This window comes from Saccoglossus kowalevskii, chromosome 6 (assembly GCF_978046115.1).
Source record: "Saccoglossus kowalevskii chromosome 6, keSacKowa6.1, whole genome shotgun sequence".
Lineage (NCBI taxonomy): Eukaryota > Metazoa > Hemichordata > Enteropneusta > Harrimaniidae > Saccoglossus > Saccoglossus kowalevskii.
The window spans coordinates 34,069,821-34,091,992 of NC_140646.1; the positions used below are offsets into that span (position 1 = coordinate 34,069,821).

General features: G+C 35.4%; 1 protein-coding gene across 1 annotated transcript; it reads right to left on the reverse strand.

Moving 5' to 3' along the window:
• Window positions 1–902: 902 nt before the first annotated feature.
• On the reverse strand, window positions 903–21,826 carry LOC102801052 (protein arginine N-methyltransferase 5-like). Its single transcript, XM_085500426.1, has 13 exons — window positions 21,718–21,826; window positions 20,661–20,779; window positions 19,945–20,162; window positions 12,814–12,973; window positions 10,162–10,326; window positions 9,432–9,589; window positions 8,492–8,628; window positions 8,065–8,187; window positions 6,183–6,358; window positions 5,536–5,645; window positions 5,134–5,341; window positions 4,980–5,044; window positions 903–4,437 (listed from the first exon to the last, which is right to left on the reverse strand). Exons 1-13 carry the CDS (start codon window positions 21,810–21,812, stop codon window positions 4,285–4,287), a joined length of 1,887 nt encoding a protein of 628 aa, XP_085356552.1. The 5' UTR covers window positions 21,813–21,826; the 3' UTR covers window positions 903–4,284.
• Window positions 21,827–22,172: the final 346 nt, after the last annotated feature.

A 22,172-nucleotide genomic window follows, 5' to 3' on the forward strand; every position in this document is an offset into this window, starting at 1 on the left:
AAATCTGCGCATTAGCCCAGAGCATCTATGCACCAAGTTTCATCAAAAACTGATGTATGGTTCTTGAGATATCAGTGGAACAGACGGACACACATACAGACACACTAACCGCAAAGACTCCCATTTTGTGCTTCACACATGGGAGTCAAAAATATTAAAAATACATAAAATTTCCCAAATCTCGGTAGAGAACAATGATGGCATTGAACTTGTCGCATGTTGAAAGCCTGAACAGACAGCCAAAATGTAAAAGTGACGAGCAGTTATCCGTTTCTCCACTATGATGTTTATAGAACTATTCCTGCATGCGCTTGTTATCGTATTATTTCAACCATTAGGTGGCTTTTTACCATTCATTTTTAGTGTAACCACTCTTGTGTTTAGATCTTATCACAGATAAGGATAAGTAGGGCATGTCTGAATTAGTAGAGAGTTCCCCTTGCATCACAAAATGATCTCCCGAAAATAATCCATTAGAGGTCCAAGCAAGGTACATGTACATATATATCTAGTATCAATTCAATCAAACTAGCAGTCAAGTAGAAGTCAAATATAAATGACAAAACTATTCGCCTAAATTACAGGATTCAAGATATCATCACAAAATATTCAAATCTAAAAAGAGATTCACCCAACATTGAAAGTTTTACAGAGCCACAAATTATGGTCGGATGGTCATGAGACATTGTAACCAAAATGTCCACTGTATTAGGTGTCGTCATGCGATTGGTCCACATTAAGTGGGTAGTTCTATATTGCAAATTATTCTGAATAAGATAATTAGGAAACAATTTCCTACAAGTGACCAATGGCATCATGTACAGGACAGTTGGTCGTTGTGGGCAGTATACACACTTGCGTACCAGTTGCAAATATTGAATACATATAGAACATAAAACACATTGTTATTTTAAAGAAACTTTATTTCAAATGCATTTCACAACAATGCAGCCTGACCCTTGTTTTTTCTCCAAAAATGACTTACCATACATATTGATCAATAATTACAATACATTTGTTGTAATCAACAGTTGACAATGCATATACTATATGAGGAGTGTGCTAATTTGCAATTACCACACATGTACAAGAATAAGACAAAAATACAGCTTCAATACATAGACCCCATGGTGGTGGCACAAAAATTTAGACATGTACACACAACTTTGTCATCCAAATACATTATTTGAGCATTACTCTGCTTGTATTATTCATCAGATAGAAGCCTTAGAATAATTTTTTATAGGAATTTTATTTTCACATTGCACAAGTCATTTGAATAATTTGGCATGACCAATACGAGTGAAGGGAAGCTGAATTATTAAACAACAGATACCATAACCCCATCTACAAATAAAGGTTGACAGGTACATGAAAAGGTCAACGTCAAAGCAGTGGTTGTGCTGGAATGTTACAATTGCTACGTTTACACAACAGCATTCTATCTGAGCCTAACTACTGCTCTTCCCACCGATTAACAGGAAATTATCTCCAATGAGTTTACACGGCCGAGCCAAATGAGAGCCGAGATTTGCCAGAGTTTTATTCAGTTCAATCAAAGCCGAACAGAGCAGCGCCCTCATTATGAAAACAACATGGCTGAAAATGATTTTGGTGTTGTGCTTGTGTTGTTTCTTTTTCTTTGAGAGAAAATAAAATAGTCACGAGTTTGAGAGAATGTACTGGTGTTATGGTTTAGGTATCTCAAATAAGCAGGATTCACAGAAGCTAAAATATGCTAAATTTGTTATTCCTTTTAAATTTATTGTCATGCTATTTTGCAATTGTTCAACTGTTGTGTTTAACAGTTGTCAATCTAAACCTAGTAGCAACATATCGTTGTACCGGTGACCGCTTCTACAATTTTTATCTTCAGTGTTTTTGAAAAGATGCATCTGTTAAGTCGCCAAGTTCACAAGTTTTAGTCGCATAATTTCGTACACGATTTTCCGTTGAGCTATCAATCTTTCACAGTATTTCTTTACTCTGCCAAATATATATTAGAGCCCATACTTTTTCGCCAAACGAGAAATTACAAATGATGTTGTTTCAGCGATAATTGAAATGAGAGGTTACTTGAAGATGATTTCGGCTCGATACTTGGGCCCAATTGTACAGATACAGATATCCCGGCCAGCCCAAATCATCGATCGCCATGAGTGATGGAACAGGCAATTCCACTGTATTTGATTCTATTCTCGCTATCTTAAAATGTTCAAGTGAAAGTTGAGTGTGCGTCTTTAAGTACAGTGACGTGAAAATCGCTACAATCAAAGTCACGCTTAAAAAAATCTACTGAGTTTGCACCAATGTTTAATTGTGTGAAGTTGAGAATTTGCTGAGCATTTGGTCAATAACTCTTAATGCGACTCTAGTATCAATTACAAATTACAATAATCAACCCCTGTATTAAATACATCACAGAAGCTTGTGTAGTAAGGGAAGAAGAAAAAAGCAAAAAATCTCATGTTTAATACATACCAACCTGTTCACCAATAATATTACACGAATTCAGAACCTTAATAACAATGTTAAATTTACCTGCCATCTACCAAATATGGTATATAATATTCATATGCCATGAGTGATATCTACACTTGAATGTGATTGGCTATCAAGGTACAAAGGTAAGTATGAAGATTAAAACTAAGTGGGCGGGGAAGAAAATTGTACAAGATCAAGCTGGAGTCTCGTGTGGTTGATAGCGACAACACTTGGACGAATGGTCTGGGGTACAAATTCAATAAAGTCAGTTCTATATTTAATGCATTTCTTGATTTTTACAAACATACACAATTTTCAGTTTTCACTCAAAAAAATTGGCTACTTTTGTCCCAATCTTCTGAAGGGATGTGCAGACTACAAACGGGAGAACTGAGAGAACTGGTGGTGAAAAGAATATACCCAAAGCAGCATAGATACAATAAATCACATGCATAAACCTCTTCACAAAATTTGAGTCAATTTTCAGTTTTTACTCAAAACATTTGGCTATTTTTGTTCCAATCTTCTGAAGCATATTTGCAGACGATAAACAGGACTATTTTGTGAATTTGTGATGAAAAGAGGGTACTGGTGGTGAAAAGGCTAATCCAATGAGCAAGTACTAATATTCGTCAAGGACTGGATACACTTTTGCAGCCCAAGGTCATGAGCGGAAGAGTCCAAGCTTGAATGTGTGTGTTAGCCATATGACAGAGGGCCCCAAAAGCTGTATAATAAAAGTTTTATCATATACCTAATAGTGGTAGGTGTAATTACAATTTTACCTTGGCATGACCTCAAATACGCAACATTATTTAAAATGAAGTGTTTTGTTTGATGAAAACCTGGCATGCTGGGCTGACGTGATACGAGAAATCATTGCCCACATGTGAGGGCGTGCTGGGCCAGGTGTTATACAGGGCCGGGCAATACAAGGTATATGATAAAAGTTGAAGCCACCTCAAAACACCATTCCTGTCTCACCCCTCACTTCCGTGACATCAAAATGACACAGATCTGAGCAAGCAATGTCGATTAACGCTCAAATGTTGTTTGGTTGTCAATGAGTCATATATCATTTTTATTGACAGACGACTACAGATCATCACTAAACGGCATCTCGTACATTCATTAACAGAAACACTTATCACTAGAAGGCGCCACCTTAAGAATTACTCCATTACAACACCTCAGATATTAAACTCGATCAATTCACAACCCAATTTTTTTTCCTCAAAAAATTGAAGCAAATAGTTGTAAATTTCCAATTAATTTTGAACAAAATATGTTAATTAGCATCCAGATTAATCATATTGGAAATCGTATTTGTATTCGAGGGGGGATAGGTGGGGTGATTTAATAATATGTACATGAGCCAATAGTATCCATCCAATGTGGGTTTTTTTCAGCAGTAAGTTGGAGAATTTAATGGATACTATCAGTTCAGATCAATAATTTATTAAACAGCTTTTACTGAACATCAGCGAGTTTAAAGTTTTGATTAAAGATTTAACTTTTAATCAACAAGTTTTACAAACTACTGAGCCTAGGGTGGCAACATTAACAATGGCAGTGAAAAGGTTGCAGACAGTGGATATAATTATTAAGAACATCTAGATGACATTGTATATTATCTTTTGAACGGCTTTTGCAATATATATCCATGACAGAGCAATTAAATAAAATCTGATTTAAAAAAAAAATGTTCACTGTAGTGTAATAAAACACTGATATTTTTTGGTCAACATGGCCCCTTAGTTTTGCCTGACTCTGCTCAATACCACTTAGGCTACCTGTAAATTACAAACCAATTGTATAAGATCTTCCATTTGAGTTGTGTATTGGTTTGACGATGGGACTTGTGACACACCATTCGTACCATATATTCTTGGCCGTACAGTTACGCCAAAAACTAACCGATACTTTTTCACCTTTATGAACATAAATTGGTTCCTGTCAAGAGATGGGAAAGCAGAATTAGAATGATCTGGCAACATCCATATTATCCGTCCAATACATTAGTGTCCAAAACACTAACCTAAACATTAAGGGGAAGGGGGTTAATTGCCATTATTCTATCTTTTAATTATCTGCATCTATTTTGTGTGATTTTACCCCGGTAATTGCAGTTTTCCAGTTTATGTGAGAAACGTGAAAAACGGCTCTATAACATTAATCATTTATATTGTTTTGCGTCTGATTTTTATAATTTATATGATTATAGTGATTATGTGAACTCGAGAAAATACCAGGACATGTGACCTTTTGAGCACATGGATGAGGTTTAATCATATACATATATACAAGGCAGAATTTGAAGAAAAAAAACAAGCTGCTCTCTGATTGGTCTAACTGTTATGTGTAGGATTGGATAGCCAATCAGGCGCAATCTTGTATCAAAGCAGCTTTGCATTGACTCCATAGATTTGTAATCGTTTGACAAGAATACACAACATTTTTGGGAAAAGTAAATACATTATTAATACCATACATACCTTGATGGGGAAGAATATAGGAAACCAGCTGAACATTCCATCGGAGTGTGTTTTGGGATTTATACCTATGGAAAATAAAACATAAATGTTCAGCAACTGTTCAAAATTGTACCATTTCTACGCAATTACCGATAAAAACAATATTTTGACTTACTAAGTGTGACATCACCAAAGAGTATGGTATCAAAATACCCTGCAAATCCATGTAACACGGTATCCTCTTCAACATCAAAGCTAACACTCTTAAATCGTGAATTGTCCTTCTGTGATCGATTCGGGTGCACAAATGTAAACATGGGAATGGCTTCAGCGAAGGAGTTGACGTTGTGAAGACGAACCACGTACGGGGTTTCAAAATGTGCCTAAAAAATCAAATATTATTAAATTTAAATAATTATTTTAAACTGATCAGTCTCACTTGTTGCTAATGCCAATTTGAATTTTTTATCAATACCGGTAAGTAGGTTTTATAGACTGAACATTTTTTAATACAGTAATAAAAAGATTTTCATTGTCAAGGTGATAAATGAAATAATAAATCCAAAATATTACTCACATCGGGATGTTTATCCTTATCTTTACATAGTCTAACTTCATTATATAATTTATGTGAAGAAACTGGTGATAAATACGATGTATATTGTCTTGGAATACTTATACCGTCATCTGAAGAAAAAAACAAATTCTGGCCATGAATCACCTTTAATATATTTGTCGATGTTTATAGTCAGTTCAGATTTGTGTAATACAGTGTACGCTGTTAATATCAGAATATTATAATGGGCAGTCATGATGACATTCCACAAAAGTCTTTGTAACTTGTTGTCTTAACAGTTAAAAAATTTTATGATTTTTGCTGCTTAGCAGAATTTGCAAAAATGTGTCTTGCAAAATACAGTTTGTACATATTGTACTAATTTGGTTTAAACAAATATTTAATCATTTATTTCATTCATCCACATGAATAAGTATGAATCATGATGACACATGAATAACATGTGCTTAATAATTTGGATAAACACACAGGTAAACAAAAACAACAGACATATTTCTTACAAAATTGTAGTAAAATGTTCATATTTCACCAGGGAAAACGCAGCAAAGTAACAGAGTTTGTTGTTCAAATTTGTTTCACAAGTGAACAACGTACTATAGTTATATTCTATTTTAATAGTGACTAATGATATTCAAACAAAGCAATACCTTTTAAGAATATTTGAGCACCATCGAGGCACTCTGGTGACAGTTCGTTGTCCCCAAATGACCCTAACAATTCACTGACAATAATATCGGCTTTTTCCGGGGCTTCCCAATGCCTCATATCACAAGATATAACCGATACTTGATCGCCCCACATCTCGTCTTGTAAAGCCTGTAAACTGAACATCAATGATAAAATGATCGCAAAAATTGACTCTCTTTACCCTTACATGATATTTCAATATTTCGTTATTTCACTGCTGCAGCAATTCTGTCTAAAACATGCAAAACCTGTCGTTGTTTTTCAACATTTTTCATAAGGCTTTGCCTTGCTTTGGACAACAATAGAACTTTTAATTGTTTTGGGGAAATAAGACTTGACAATTAGGGGCTGGGTTATTATTTGACATTTAAGAATATAGTCACAATTAGCATATTTGTTAATTCAACACTTGCAATAATCATATTTTTAGAGAAATAATTTTCCGCATCACAGGGAGCACCACAAAATCTCGTCATCGCATCGCAGAATGATTCTTCCCATAGCGCAAGAAGCTTTTTTTGTTTTTGCCTTGACTTACCACACAGTAAGAATTAAGTGAATAAAATCTTATTAAACTCTTGATAAATGTTTGAAGTTGCATTCCTACTTTACAAATATGTTAAAATTCACTCCCTGAGTAAACATTCAAGCATTGAGAAGGCTCAGCCCCATTCTATATTTAATGCCAAATTCCATAACTACCGTGATGAACTGAGCATTTTTGATTGATTCACTAAAAAATGAAATGTGCAACCAAACCAGTACGTATAATCATTGTACTGAGTTTGAGTAAAATCATGCAAACCATCTCTCAGAGAAACGGTTGCCGTGTAACTTTAATAACCAGAAATGATTCCGGACACATTTATAGACTGGGATTTTAGACAAAATGACCAACCTACAGCATTACCTAAGTGTATAGTACGTGAATGACACTTTCAATCGAGTCAGGCAAAATACTAGTTTTGTTTTAGTGTCAAATGGATGGATGGACAAATGGACGGAACCCAAATTAATATTGCCCAGAAACAAAAAAAGTGTTCAAATGATACGGTTTTAGCTAAAAAATAAATATCATATATGTATAAAGAAGATATTCTCCCAAACTTTTCCATTCATTTCATTTTATAGTACTGGACGGTCTTAACTCATAGACAAACACATTTACAACAACTGACTTTCAAAATCAAACAAAACCTCTGTTAGTGTCTATTGTTTACAAATCTAGCTCGTTTTAGAAGACACTTCTTATTCATTCTCATTATTCATCAGCAATTTTAATATTTGAAGGGAGTCAGGAGATGGCACAACACAAATTTGCAAAGTGAGAATGAACTTCAATAACCAAACTTAATACTACGAAAAGATAATGCCAAATTACTATAAGGCCAAAAAAAACAACAACTTATGTTGTCCTCAAGTCAGGAAAATTTGGTCAGTTGGTCGGATTTTTTTTTTTATTTAAACTCGTGAAAACTAAGGGTATCATAAATAGCCGAGGTATATGGAAAAAAAAACGCAACCTGATATTTCATATTTTTCGGCCGGTCGCTGAGGGCAACAAAACAATTTTTTTTTTGGCCTTATAATAATGCATAGGCATTAATGTATATTCATATATCCAGCAAACTGCTCATGACTGATTCGTCGATTCGTTTTCCATCGCCAACTCCTTATATGGTATAAAAGTCTGAGCAGCTCAAGACACATAAGAACTTCAGTCATCAGTTGAGAGAAGCACTAAATTTTTTATAAAAGAGGCAACAACATGAACCAGTGAGATTCAAACCAACAACAAGGTCATAGCTATTTTACTACGATGCCTTTTCAAAATCAACTTACGTCACTACAGCATTAGGATTTTTCTCAACAGCATATACTTTGATCTGTCTGTCAGCTTTCGTGGCCGCGTTCAGAGATGCACGGACTAATGGACCTCTGCCAGCACCTAGCACCATCACAGTTCTGCAAATATCATCAATATTGTAATCGTAGAAATAAAATACATGACTTTATTAACATAATGTGGAAATGAAGCTCATTAACAGTCTATCACATTACATTGTATTAAGTTCCAAATGAATCCTATGACTATATAAAGTTCTTGAGATACCAGTGGAGATGAAGAATAAATTATGCAAATTAAACTAATTTATATGTAGTGATGTAACACAATATTACAAAAGCTTTTGGATTGCATTCAGCACAAAAAGAGTCGTGATCAATTAATATCAGATTGTAATATAATAATTCTGTAAATTGTACTCACACTGTCGTTTCTGCTTTCTCCTCAGCTGGCACTCTGTCCAATAATGCATAATATATAGCTTTCTCATACTGCGAGTATTTGATAGGATCTTTCTCGAAAATTTCATAGGTCTGTGACTCTAAATTATCGGCTAATGGCTACAATAAGACAATTACAGGGTTACTTGTGATCAGTGTGCGCCCTCTAAGCCGATTTGATGCATCCCAGACGCATAGAGATTTTTTCAAAATATGCTAATTTCATCACACATTATTAATGCAACAGAAATAATTTATATAATTCCCATTGCTTGTAGATCACTACTCATTTTATTTTCTAATATATTCATATACATTGATAGTGATCTTGAAAAACGTCTTATAAGTTAGGCCAACATAAAAATATGTTTTTTACTTGTCATAGCACATGTCAGTTTGAAACTCATGCCCTCACAAATTGTTTTTGCACTTTTGCATACCAATAGCGAGCATCTCGTATGGTAGAAAGTGTTTACAGTCAATTCAAACAAACATTTAATGCATGTCTCAGTTTTCAAAAGCATTTGATATATAAAAATGTTAAACATTGTATATATATATATCTATCTATCGTCCTTCGAATTTTTTTTTTATTAAGTGTAAAAACAAAGAAAATCAGGGGTCACAACATATTAGTTTTGGATTTCAGAAGTCATCTACAGGCACATAGTGTACAATCTTATTTGTCCTCGAAGACCTCTCTTCCTAGTAGCTGACAAGCTGACCAAACTTGATTTTAGGAGATTCCATTTGAACTCTAGATCAGTCCTGTTAAAGGACACACTGTTTGCGAGTTACTGCATGTGATGATAAACAGACCATACAAAGATATTATTGGCAATAAAACATTTCAGAAAAGTCTTCAATCATGCAAGCCCCTAATAAATTTCTATGTTCCACTCCTAAACATAACACAATCCTACCTGCAGAGGGCACTGTAGATAATCTTCATATCCCTTGGCAAATGCATCAACTCCAGAAGGTGGTGGTTGAGATTGATATAAATGATCCAGGTATTGCACATAAGCCCTGATGCCTTTATCTGGATGACGGTTTGTACCAGTAATCATCATTTGCACATCCAACTGGGGAGAAAATCAAGACCACAAAAAACAAAAACTGGGCTTGGTACGAGCCCCCTTCCATCAGTAGCAGTTGATAGAAAAATGGGTGCGATACAGTAATTCAACAATGAATAACAATTGGACAAAAACTTAATATGTATCCAGTGCATGGGAATCAGAAAACAAATGCAGAAACAATATGACCAACATTGAGTAACCTTACAGGAAATGCATGTTTAAATAACAAAATAAAAAAGAAAGCACACAACAGTCATTATGAAACTTTCTGTAAAACAATATTTTGACTGACATTTAAATTAATTATTTTGATGTTTTCAGCATATTCACAATGAATACTATGCTTATTTCGCTTGTTCATGTGAATTCAAATTTAGCAGATGATCTTTATCAGTGAAAATACTGGAATTGACACCCAGTGAATAAATAATACATTTACAGTATTAATAGCGACCTCTAGTGTTGAAATAGTACATAGTGAATTGAACAGCACCATCTTGTGTTGAAAAAGCACTTTTAGGTAATAGAACAGCACCCTCTAGTGTTGTAACACACATGAATTCTCGACTTACTTTGAATAATCTGACAACAATAGCTTGATGCGCCTTGGATAGAACTGGATAACCTTTTTTGTTGGTTAAGAATACACTAGTGGGTATTATCGCACACTTAATTGGCTCTCCTAACCATCTATCAATCGCTGATTTGGAGGGAAGGTCTGTCGACAATTCTAGAGCTGAAACGTGGAGAGCGAGTCAAAAGTTAGTAAATCTCTTCAGTAAATCATCAGGACAAATTACTGAGATCAATATACAAGAATTATAACATTTAAATCGCCATAAAACCTAATAAATAATTGTATTAATGCTTTTCCAAAAGTGTGTACGGAGAACTGCATTCGCGGGACGGACATCCGGATATTTTCCCTGCCTGGCAACAATCATGGTGAAAACAAAAGCCAAAAAATCTCAGAAAACTACACTTTGAGATGGTTGGTGAGACTCTCCTGAACAGTGTAACAAGAATACCCCTATATGGGCAACATGTATAAACTTGGTTGCTCAGGATTTCTCAATTCCTCAATTTTAGTTGTTTTCACTGGCGTCTTAGCTCTACGTCCCAGAGAATAAAGACATTCTATACAAATGAATACACGTCCATATGCCAAATTCATTAAGCACATACAGTGAAGCATACAAATAAAGTTGGCCTTTCAGAAGTATGGATGCACTCTCCAATTCATCTTTCTACACACATCATTAAAACGCCATTCTGACCAATCACGTGAAAGCAGCTCATCTCAAAACTCCAACAAGCTACATTTTGATGTTGCCGACCTCTACCGGTAGTGAATATTTAGTAAGAAATATGATTTCAATAACTATAATATGCAAGCCAAAGATGATTTCTATGTTTAAAGGGCGGCAGTCGTTGCGCCGCGTCTTGTTCGATATGGGACTCATAGCGACATATACAATGTGTGTAAAATTCATTGTTTATTTACATAAAATTCAAACACGCGCTGCGCGACGACCACCGGGCTTTAAGTAATAATTATTCTATGTGTTTTCCAGATTATGCACATACATCTGTAACACACACATCTAGTATACTTTATATACTCTGGTATACTATGGTGCTTTTTAAATGAAATAATTTGACGACCAATTTAAGAACTATACCCTCTTTATAGATGGTCTTCGATGTTGTCTTTCTGTTTTTTTTTATCTATTTGTATGTGAATAATTAAATGAGTTTCCAGTACTATCATATATTGAAGAAGGCAGATATACGACTGCAACTTGTCGATTGACAATTTCTTTAAAAAACTGAAATCAAAGAAAGCTTAGAAAGAACTCCCATGTGCTGAGAGAGTATTGGAGACACATTAAATATAATTCAAAATTACTTGTCAGAGATGGTGATAGTGATGGAAAAGCCGAAAACTAATAATGCAAATCAGAAAATTAATATGAACAGATTTTAATGGAAAACTAATGAGGTCTGCGCAATGTAACAGACCATCTATGTACCAAGTTTTATTGAAATGTGATTGGAACCAAAAAAATTATGAATTATTATGCTAATTAGGGAATTAATATAAACAGATTTTAACCCCAAACTAATCAGGTTTGTACATTGTCCTAGAGCATCCATGTACAAAGTTTCATTGAAATGGAATAATTAGTACTTTAGATATCAGTGTAATAGCTTAAAAGTGGATAATTAAGTAAATTAGGTAATTAGGTTAATTAGGTAAAGCTGAAAATTAATTAATTATGCAAATTAGGTAAGTAATATACACAATTATTTACCCTAAAACTAATTAGGTCCCTGGATAGTCCTAAAGGATCTATGTACCAAGTTTCATTGCAATGTGATAATTAGTACTTGAGATATCTGTGGAAAAGGTGAAAATTAACTAATTATGCAAATTAGGTAATTAATATACACAAATATTTATCCCAAAACAATTAATCTCAGCATAGTTCTTGAGTATCTATTTACCAAGTTTTATTGAAATGTAATGCTTACTACCTGAAACATCAAAAGCTGAAAATTAATTAATTATGCAAATTAGGTAATTAATGTGCACTGACATTACCCTAAAAACTATCAGGTCTGTGCAGTGTCCTATGACATCTATGTACCAAGTTTCATTGAAATGTGATGATTAGTACTTGAGATATAAGTGGAAAAAGCGAAAATTGACTGATCATTATGCAAATTAGGTAATTAGTAATTAGGTAATGTTTACCAAAAACTAATCAAAACCAAGCATTAGTTCAGAGCATCCATGTACCAAGTTTCATCAAAATCCAATAAGTGGTTCTTTAGATATCAATGGAACAATCATGGAACAGCTAAAAATTAGCTTATTATCATGCAAATTAGGTAATTAATATGCATGAAATTTTACCAAAACCTAATCAAATCTGCGCATTAGCCCAGAGCATCTATGCACCAAGTTTTATCAAAAACTGGTGTATGGTTTTTGAGATATCAGTGGAACAGACGGACGGACGGACACACACACACACACACACACACACACACACACACACACACACACACACACACACACACACACACACACACACTAACCGCAATGACTCCCATTTTGTGCTTCGCACATGGGAGTCAATAAAAACCAAGTAAATAACTGAACATGTTTCCAGTGCTACCGTATGTCAAGGAAGGTAGATGTACGACTGCAACTTACCTATGGATAATTTCTTATGGCTATCACAGGATGTACGCAGTGTATTCCACCATTGCCATGTGTCTGTGTTTTCAGGGTTTACATCGTTGTTACTATCATCTTTATCTATTAGATCATCTATTTGTTGTACAGGGGATTTCATGGACACATGAATCCATACCTGAAATACAGGTCAACACAGTTACAGCTGTAGTACAACATTGTCATGCCACTTTCAACATCAGAATTTTACCCCAAAATGTCCACCAATCGACCAACATTGACTCATCCAAAAAACAAATCACCATGCAAATTATATGTACCTTGTATATTCTGAGGCACATTTATTGCTATATTATGGAATACGGGAGTGAAAGTAGACACAAATGATTCTACATGCTAGGTCACATGTGCATTATACTAGTAGTTGCATTGAACAGGTCAGATCAAAAGCCGTCATTCTTATTGGTTGGCAGATTACAAGTCATGCTACACATTAGCATATTTATCACCTCAAAAACAAGGTGACAACTATAGAGGGCGCAGCAGGTCAGACCAGTTGTTGAAATATCATGTCAACGCAAGAGATTCTACAGACTTGTTTTTTAAGGAATTATCATATAAAACAATAAAATTGTCTTGACTGGACCAGTCTCTGGTTTTTCAGTGAATGTTTTGATATGTTCATACAAAAAAAAATTTCAATATTGTTCAAGCCTTTTTTTAAATGACAAAAAAGTTGAAAATCATTGTTACCACTTATTTGTACCGGATTCTGCTGTAAATTTGCCCATCCGAAAAATCGCCCTGGGTGATATCATGACTGATGGGCTCTTATTTAAGGTTCAAAATTTTAAAAAACGATATATTATATTATATGCCGACTTTCAACACCGGCAGTTGGACCACCCAAAACGAAAGAAATTATTGCAGAAGCTAATCTAATATTTTATACATTTTTTCTTGCTGAATTGAAATGTAGACCGCCTAAAATTTCATTACAATGTCACCCAGTGCATCTTTCTCCAAAAACAAATCACATTAATGAACCTTGTATGCCAAATACAATTATCTTTTTTCATTTTATTAGTAACGGAAGTACAAAAGAATTCAAGTCAAACCGGTCATGCTGCGTTTCACAATGTATTTAATGCTTATACCGTACTTCCCCAAGTATAAGCCCAGGTGCCTGAACATGTAAAATCGGGAAAATTAGGGGGTGGGCTTATACTCAAGAAGAAAAAAATGCAAAACGAGTCATTGATTTCAACAACACTTTTTACAATGAAGAAACAAACCTGTTTATAAAAATACACACATTTTATTACAATACGCTTTACATACCATCTGAATTTACAGTGCAAAAATGGGTAGGATCTGTGGGAAAACAGTTGAAGGCAATATCTTTATCATTATCGTCATTGTGGAATGCTTTCGATCTTACACAAACTGTTGATACAAAGCTATTTCCGTGTTGGTGTTTTTCATCATGATTTGACCTGAACAACTTCCATTGACAGGAAAATGAAAATGCTGTGTCGTACAGACGAAGTTTATCGATTATTGACGAAGTAATTTTTTCAACGCAATGCGGAAGTGAATTACCGTGATGTTAAAATGCGTTCTGTTAACACTGATTTGGATAAAAAAAAACGCTGATTTTTTTCCTAAAAGCATTGATTCGCAATTTTTGAAAGGTAAACTGAGGGTGGGGGAAGTATTTAAATCTTTCACGGCCACCAACAAGTCATGTCAAAGAATAGTTTGCTCGTTCACATCGTGACCCCAGTCACGATAGACACAATGAACACGAATATTCAGAAAAGTAAAACGATGTTCCAGACCAGGTTTCACGACTTGACGATCACATTTTTGCTGTTTGGAAAAATACTACTCAAAAGAAATATGGATTTCAGTATCGCAACATCAGAGTTCATCCCGAGTAAATAACAGGATAGAAAAGGTGCAAACTATGTTCCGTACGTTCGCCATGCACTCTGAAATAAATGCGAGTTTCCTTGTAAAAGCTGCAACCAAACTACCGTAACAATCATGATTTTTATGCAATGAAATACACTTATTACATGCATATTTTTAATAAATGTTGTTGACACCAGGTAAAAAAACCCTGGGCCTATACTCGCGGATGCCCTCAACTTGTTAAATGTCTAAAAACGGAGGGTGGGCTTATACTCGGGGAGGGACTTATACTCTGGGAAGTAGGGTAATAATGTGCAAAAAATAAAGTCGATGAATTGTTATGAAATGCAAATAAATTTATTTCATCGTAAGCAAATGATTCCAGTTTCATTTTAAATGCTTAATGCTGTAGAAATGAATATCCGCCATGTTTTGACCTGGGCAGTGTTGCTGCCAGGCTGCGTCATTGCGACATTCTCGCAAAATTCACAGCAATGACGCATTATTTTACAAACCCTGGGCCACAGTTGACGCACTAAAATAGTGAGTCATGTCGCGCATTTTGCTTATCACTGGGTCATTGCCTTGGTATACCCAGTTATTTTCGTGATTGAGTCAATGTAAAGTAAACATTGCTGCGATTTTTTACACAAATTTGATTGGCAGAAAGACGCACTGCGTCGATGGTGTTCCCCAGTCACATTGTCAGGGATACAAGTAAAACTCTTAGTTGTTGCCGCGCAACTACCGAACGTGCAAGTCATAACGAGTCGGCAACTTACGGCAGGGCGACAAAAGCGTATTACGCTTTTTTCCCCAAGTAATGGGGCTTCAAATTTATTGCAGAAAAGGTCCAAGTCATTAAGTAACCACGACGTTTGAACGCCGATATCAGGCTAGCTGGGAACAAAACCTGAAATATGGCATTTTTGTGGAAACTATTGTACACCTATCACCGTGGTTACTTCCTAATTTGCTTAAACATGCGAAAATAGTTTTGGTTTTGCCAGTACAAACCGCTGATTGTGAACGTGGATTTTCGGTACAAAATAAAATCAAAACAAAGACGCAAAACCGCTTAGAAGCAGAGAGACTGCATGTATTGTCACTGATGTCATTTGATGTTGCCTTTGAGAAATAAAGTTGGTTGAAATTGATTTTGAACTGCTCTAATGTTGTCTCCCAAAAAATGCAAATGTCTCACAAAATTAACGTGCATGGAACATATTGTCTCCTAACAAAAAAATCCTGGATGCAACACTGCCTGGGACGGTGTTTTTTGACCTGACAGGTGAAATCGCTAATTAACCAATGAAAACGATGGATGACGTCTCAGCACAGACCTGTGTAATATGACGCCTACTAGCCGATTTGGGCTAAAATAGCTCTCCATCGCCTTTTCACACTAGTGAACTTGATATTTCTATTTACCAGTACAATTTGTATTTTGCTTTTTATTAATTAATATTTCAGTGAAATATTTTTAGTGAGTCAAATGATAATATCAGACAGCAGAAATTTCTCGTGTAATTTCAGGTTTCAAGTAGCTTGAACTAAGACATCCTTGAACGCAATAAAATCACATGTAGAACACACTCTGAACAGGAAGTACAGTGTTCTCCCCAGGCCAAAACAGCGTCGCGGGCCGCGACGCGATCGAATTTGCCAGCGACGCTATGTGTTTCCTCCGCGATGCTATTATTTATCCCGTGATCTGATTTCTTCAGTCTCTCACCACGGTTACTAAAACCGTGCTCTCACAGACTGTAAAGTTTCCTGCCTAACTAGTTAAATCTACAAATGCATTGTAATAACGCCGATTTCCCGGGATAATCCCCTGTTGTTTCTCATTGGTTGGATATCGTTTAAAAAAACAAAGCAGTTCTATAAAGACAAAGCCGTAAGCCCTGGTGTCAAACGCTTTTTGCCAAACGTATATTCATATGCAAATGATATAGTCACACTTGGGGTCAAAAACCACATGTTTCCGATGTGTACGAAAAGTATTTTCATTATTATTTTTAGAAATGTAGTCGTACTATTATTCTAGGTTTTGATTTTTATCAGTATTTTTGATATTGTATTTGTTTTTTGAGATCAAAATGTGAAAAAATATCATCCGAACATGGGGCATCGTCGACGATATACTCTCATCACTCACACTGGACTGAATTGAATCTTCACAGTATACCGTACTTCCATGATCATAAGCCCAGAGGCATGAACACGTAAAGGAAAAGTAAGGGATGAGCTTATACTCAAGGATCAACTCAGAAAAAATGATTTTGTTTTGGGGTTAAACACTGTAACCATCTTGCAAACAACGAAAAATTATCCAAAAAAAAATATTCGTTCACCACGCCGGGCTCGGGAAAATAATACTTATTTTTGAAAAAAAATGTGTCATTGATTTGAACGATACTTACAATGAAGAAACAAACATGTTCATAAAAAACACACATTTTATTACAATACGATTTACATACCGTCTGAATTTACGGTGAAATAATTGGTAGGGTCTGTGAGGAAACAGTGGACGAAAGCATTTATCATTATCTTCGTTTTGGTATGTTTTCGATCGTATGCAAACTCTCGACGCAAAACAATTTTCCACCATGAGGTTTTTCAGCACGATTTGACCTGGAACAACTTCCTTTGACATAACAGGTTATGTCTTTCATTAACCAATCAAAATGATATGTCGTAATGATGAAATTTTCCGATTATTGACGATGATTTTTTAGCGCAATGCGGAAGTGAATTACCGCAATGTTAAAATGCGATCTGTAGCACTGATTGCAACGAAAAAACGATGATTTTTTTCCCTAAAAAACTGGCGATTCGCAATTTCCGAAATATAAACGACGGTGAATAGTAACCGTGGGTAAACTGAGTGTAGAGGAAGAATTGAAACACCTTTCTCGGTCGCCAACATGTCTCATCGTTCAAACCCTAGGCCTTTCATGATAGTCTCAAAGTAAACCATGCCCAATAACACGCCTTGACAATCACATTTTTGGCTTTTCGAAGGCTACTACTCAAAGAAATATGGATTACTCCAGAATTGCAACCAGTGTTCTCCCCACATAGAACAAAGCATGGCGGTACCGCCATGCTTGGCGACCCGGCCGCCATGCTTGGGCTCGGACCGCCATGCTTACAACTTCACCGCCATGCTAATAGGATGCATTGTTTACATCCTTTTGACCCGCTCACACGTAGCACTGCATAAATTATCACCGTCTACGCCACGGCGGTTTGAACTTGCCGGGACAAATTAAACAGTCCCATTGTTAAACACGTGTGAAGTACAGACGCTGTCAATGGGGAACAAATTGTCACTCAAGTTGCAAACACCGAGATCTATACGACTAAACATGTAAAGGAAAAATAGGTGATGCCGCCCGGCTAAAACGTACAATCACCGCTAGCACAGCACAGAAACGGAAGCGTGTAGAAACACGGAAACGGCGTGAGGCTGGTTTTGATGAATCGTGGAAAAAGACATTTCCCTGGCTAAGGTCAATTGTTCAGGTAAGATTTCATAATTTTTGAAATAAAATGCCAGTGTGTGTATGTTTTGCCGATCGTAAGAACACCAAACATGGTAGGCCTACACCGATTTCAATCAACATCTTAGACACGAGGCTGGTATAGACACGACATGAAAAAAAAAACATCACTCGTTACTGTCAACTTTTTTTAGATTATTTATGGATATCTTCGTAGATTAATGGGTATGCGTATGTTATAATTTGTCCAAGCAAAAAAAAATCATCGAATTTTGTAATCCTCCGGTCACATGTTGACCTGTGTAGGTATTTCCAAGATGGCGGCCTGTCAACGTCTTGCGAACGACAGCTGCTATCATCACACGCTATGATCGATGGAATCCCGATTTGTATACATAATTCTATCGTTACGTTTTAATTTTAATTGAATAGTGACCTCATGTTTTTTTTCCTCGAAATTCCCGAGTCTCCTTGTCGTTGACCTGACAAAACCAACATGTAAACAACATGTTTTGCAGACGAAATGCTATCCATACGGCACTGGGTTCCCGATCGTGGCACAATTCAATCGTTATGTTTACATTTATTTGAACCTCAATCCTCATTGTTTTGTTTTTTTATTATTTTTCATTTTTTCCCACTAGGAATGTTGTGCAGTTAATGCTCAAAGCACGTCTATGACGAGTTTAACTACAGTAAGGCAGCCAATGTTTGGAGCACAACAAAGTCAGAAGGATTAGTTTAGACTAAGTTTTATGGAACAGTTCACATTAAATGACGATCTTGTCAAATTATGGTATATTATGTAAAGTATTATGTAATTTAAATAAAGTCTCTCATACATTTTAATACTGTCTTGTATGTTTGTTTTTGTGAGAGTGAATCCTGAAAAATATGCAAATTAGTATGCAAATTAGCATGCAAATTAACCGCCATGCTTGCCTCTGAGCCTGGGGAGAACACTGGCAACATCGATGTTCATCCTGAGTAAATGACGGAATAGAAACGATGCGAATCGCGTTGTGTACGTTCGCCATGCACTCTGAACTTGAAAATAATGCGAGTTTTCTCATAAAACTAAAAGCATGAACCAAACTAACATGCCAATCACGATTATTATGAAATGAAACACACCTTTTACACGCATATTTTAAAGAATATCGTCGACGCCCAGTAAAAACACTCTGGGCTTATAATCGTGAATGCCCTCAACTCGATAAATACCAAGTAAAAACATAGGGATGGGCTTCATACTCGGAAGGGGCTTACGATCGGGGAAGTACGGTACTTTAACGCAATTGGGCTTTCACTCTGAGAATACTGTGGTTCAAACGCATAAGGCTCTAACCCAAGTTTTAAAAAGCACATTGTGCATATAAAAGTTGAGTTTATACTAATAGTACACAATGCTAGGAAGCATGAACGGCTATGTACAATGGCGTATACAAATGCGATCAGATACTAAAACGTCATAGCTTTGAAAAGTACCCGGATGTTAAATATGTTCGTTCGTTCGTTAATTATTCCCCTCGATGAATGGCCTCCATGGCAAGCACTTCAAATGCCTATCCAAGCTACAGTTATAATTAAAACAAAATTAAACCACTGCAATATTATTTCGAATACAGTTTAGAATATACACAACTATAAATTAAGGCCGCATTTAGGTTCGCTTTAATGACTCTAGGCAAAAATTTGACATGAATTTAAATTGTCTTACCTGCTGGTTGTAACCTCCTAACATATGACTAAGAAGAACGCGACCAAGATTAATACACTTCTTGCTGGTTAATGATACTAATACTGCTGGCATGCTTAAATGACCAGCATAAGACAATTCCTGTTTCAACGCCAACTCGGAATTCTTTCTAACAATTTCATCTTTGGAATCTAACTGCAGCCACGGTGATGTTTTTCCAACAACAAGGGAGCTCCAGTCTGTAGTAAGAAGGTTTGGATAATGAAAGTATCTATTCTAATCACAATCATTATCAAGATGCAATTTCCTACAATTCAGACACATAGTTAATTTGATTCTTGGATCATCATATTTAAATTACAAACAAAACTGTAAAAGCAATTTTTTTGCATTTCCTTTTTTTGACTCTGCATTGACAAGTAAGGGTGGATCACGGTATCCATAACAAATTCATTTGCTTTGTTTGATTTTTTTAATAAATACATTTTTTTCCTGTAATTTAGCCCGTAGAACTTTTCATTTTTTTTCAAAATATTCTCTGTGCAGATTTCTTTTTTCTTTTAAATCAAAACAAACAAGCTTGGTCTCAAAAATTCTATATTAACCCACCCACTAGGATAGACCATACCTGGCATAAATCTGCCTGACTGGAAGAGGTGGTCAAAATTAACTTATATTATAATGTTATCTTCTTCCAACTTATCTTACTGACTGACATACACCTTGTTGTCACTTACCATGACTTGAGAGAAGTAAATCTGATCTAGTGAATGCACCTGGTCTGTCCTTCGGTGCTCCTGACAAAAACTCTCGCTTGAACCGTGGATGTACAATAGGAACTGCTACAAAGTCAAATCTGGTAAAAATAAATCAACAAATTTAATATTTTGTAATTTTATTTACTCTGTCCATTCAGATAAATTGGCAAAGTACAAGATACTGCATCCACAATACCACTGAATTGTCAATTATTCCTCACAAATAAATTTCAGACTCTGACGAGAATGCCTACTGTGAAGAAAATAATGACCTAAGGCCAAATAAAAAAAAAATGTATGGTTCATACTTGTATAACATACTTTTCAAAAATAGAATAGGCAAAGGTAGGGGTTTTTTTTATTCTTCTAGATATTTTTCTTACATAAGAGGACTCTTTTGCAAACAGGAGATTTATAACTCGTGTTTAAAATTGTTTTTTTTTTTTTTTTTTTTGAATTTAGGGCCAGGCAGTAAAAATAGATTAGGTCGGGTTATAGAAACTACACTATTTTTCTATGTGAAAATGTTTTCGAAAACTGGAACTTAACTGCTCAAAACTTTCTGTTACTCTCAAATTTTTGGCTAAGTTATTCAAAATTGAATTAAATTTTGCCAAAAATATAACTTTAATGACCATTCACAAAGCAGTTTTAGAGTGCCGTCAAGTACATATTAGTCCGAAAACAGTCATGGACGAAGGGTTAATTATAAATACACTGTTTTAACAATTTTTGCAGGGTTTTTTATTCAAAAATAATGTTAAAACGTTTTTTATTCCTAGTTGAATATTTTGCGGGGGAAAAAATTCTATATTTAATAGTTTTTGACAAAATCACATTACAAGTTAAACTTGGCACATGCATTACGACATTACTACTACTACTATATTCTAAGTATTAAAGCACCCGCCCGAGTGCAAGTCTTGTATTACTCGTACGATACGATACGCCTATGATTTTCCCAGCACATACACATTTCATTTACAACATAACTGTAGACAATTATTAACTTTAATATAGATGTGATGATACATACCCAGCAACAGAAGCGAGTTGTGTGGAGTCCGAAATGTCAGGAACACAGTGTAAATCCCGTCCGCAAGACACATGCTGCTGCTGGTTATTCGCCATCTTGGAAAATACCCCCTTCCTAGGCCCCCTAGTCAATTAAAATAATGATAAATTAACATTTTGACAGCGATAGTGAATAAAATACGTATATAAAATATATTTATTTTATCATTATTCGTAAATATTTATATCTAGGTGATCTAAATTTGAATGAAGTGCACCTATAATGAATGACATGTGAACGAGTTTTGAAGTCTGTCCGTTAAATGGGTCAGTTAGGGGATCAAAACGATGAAATGACAAGTCAAAGAAACGTGCGTTGGGTAGAAATGACGAGCACGGGTATTAGTCGTTCAAACCAGATTCAAATCGAAACTATGCGTGTACCAGCAAATGGATTTAACAAATCTTTACCCGCTC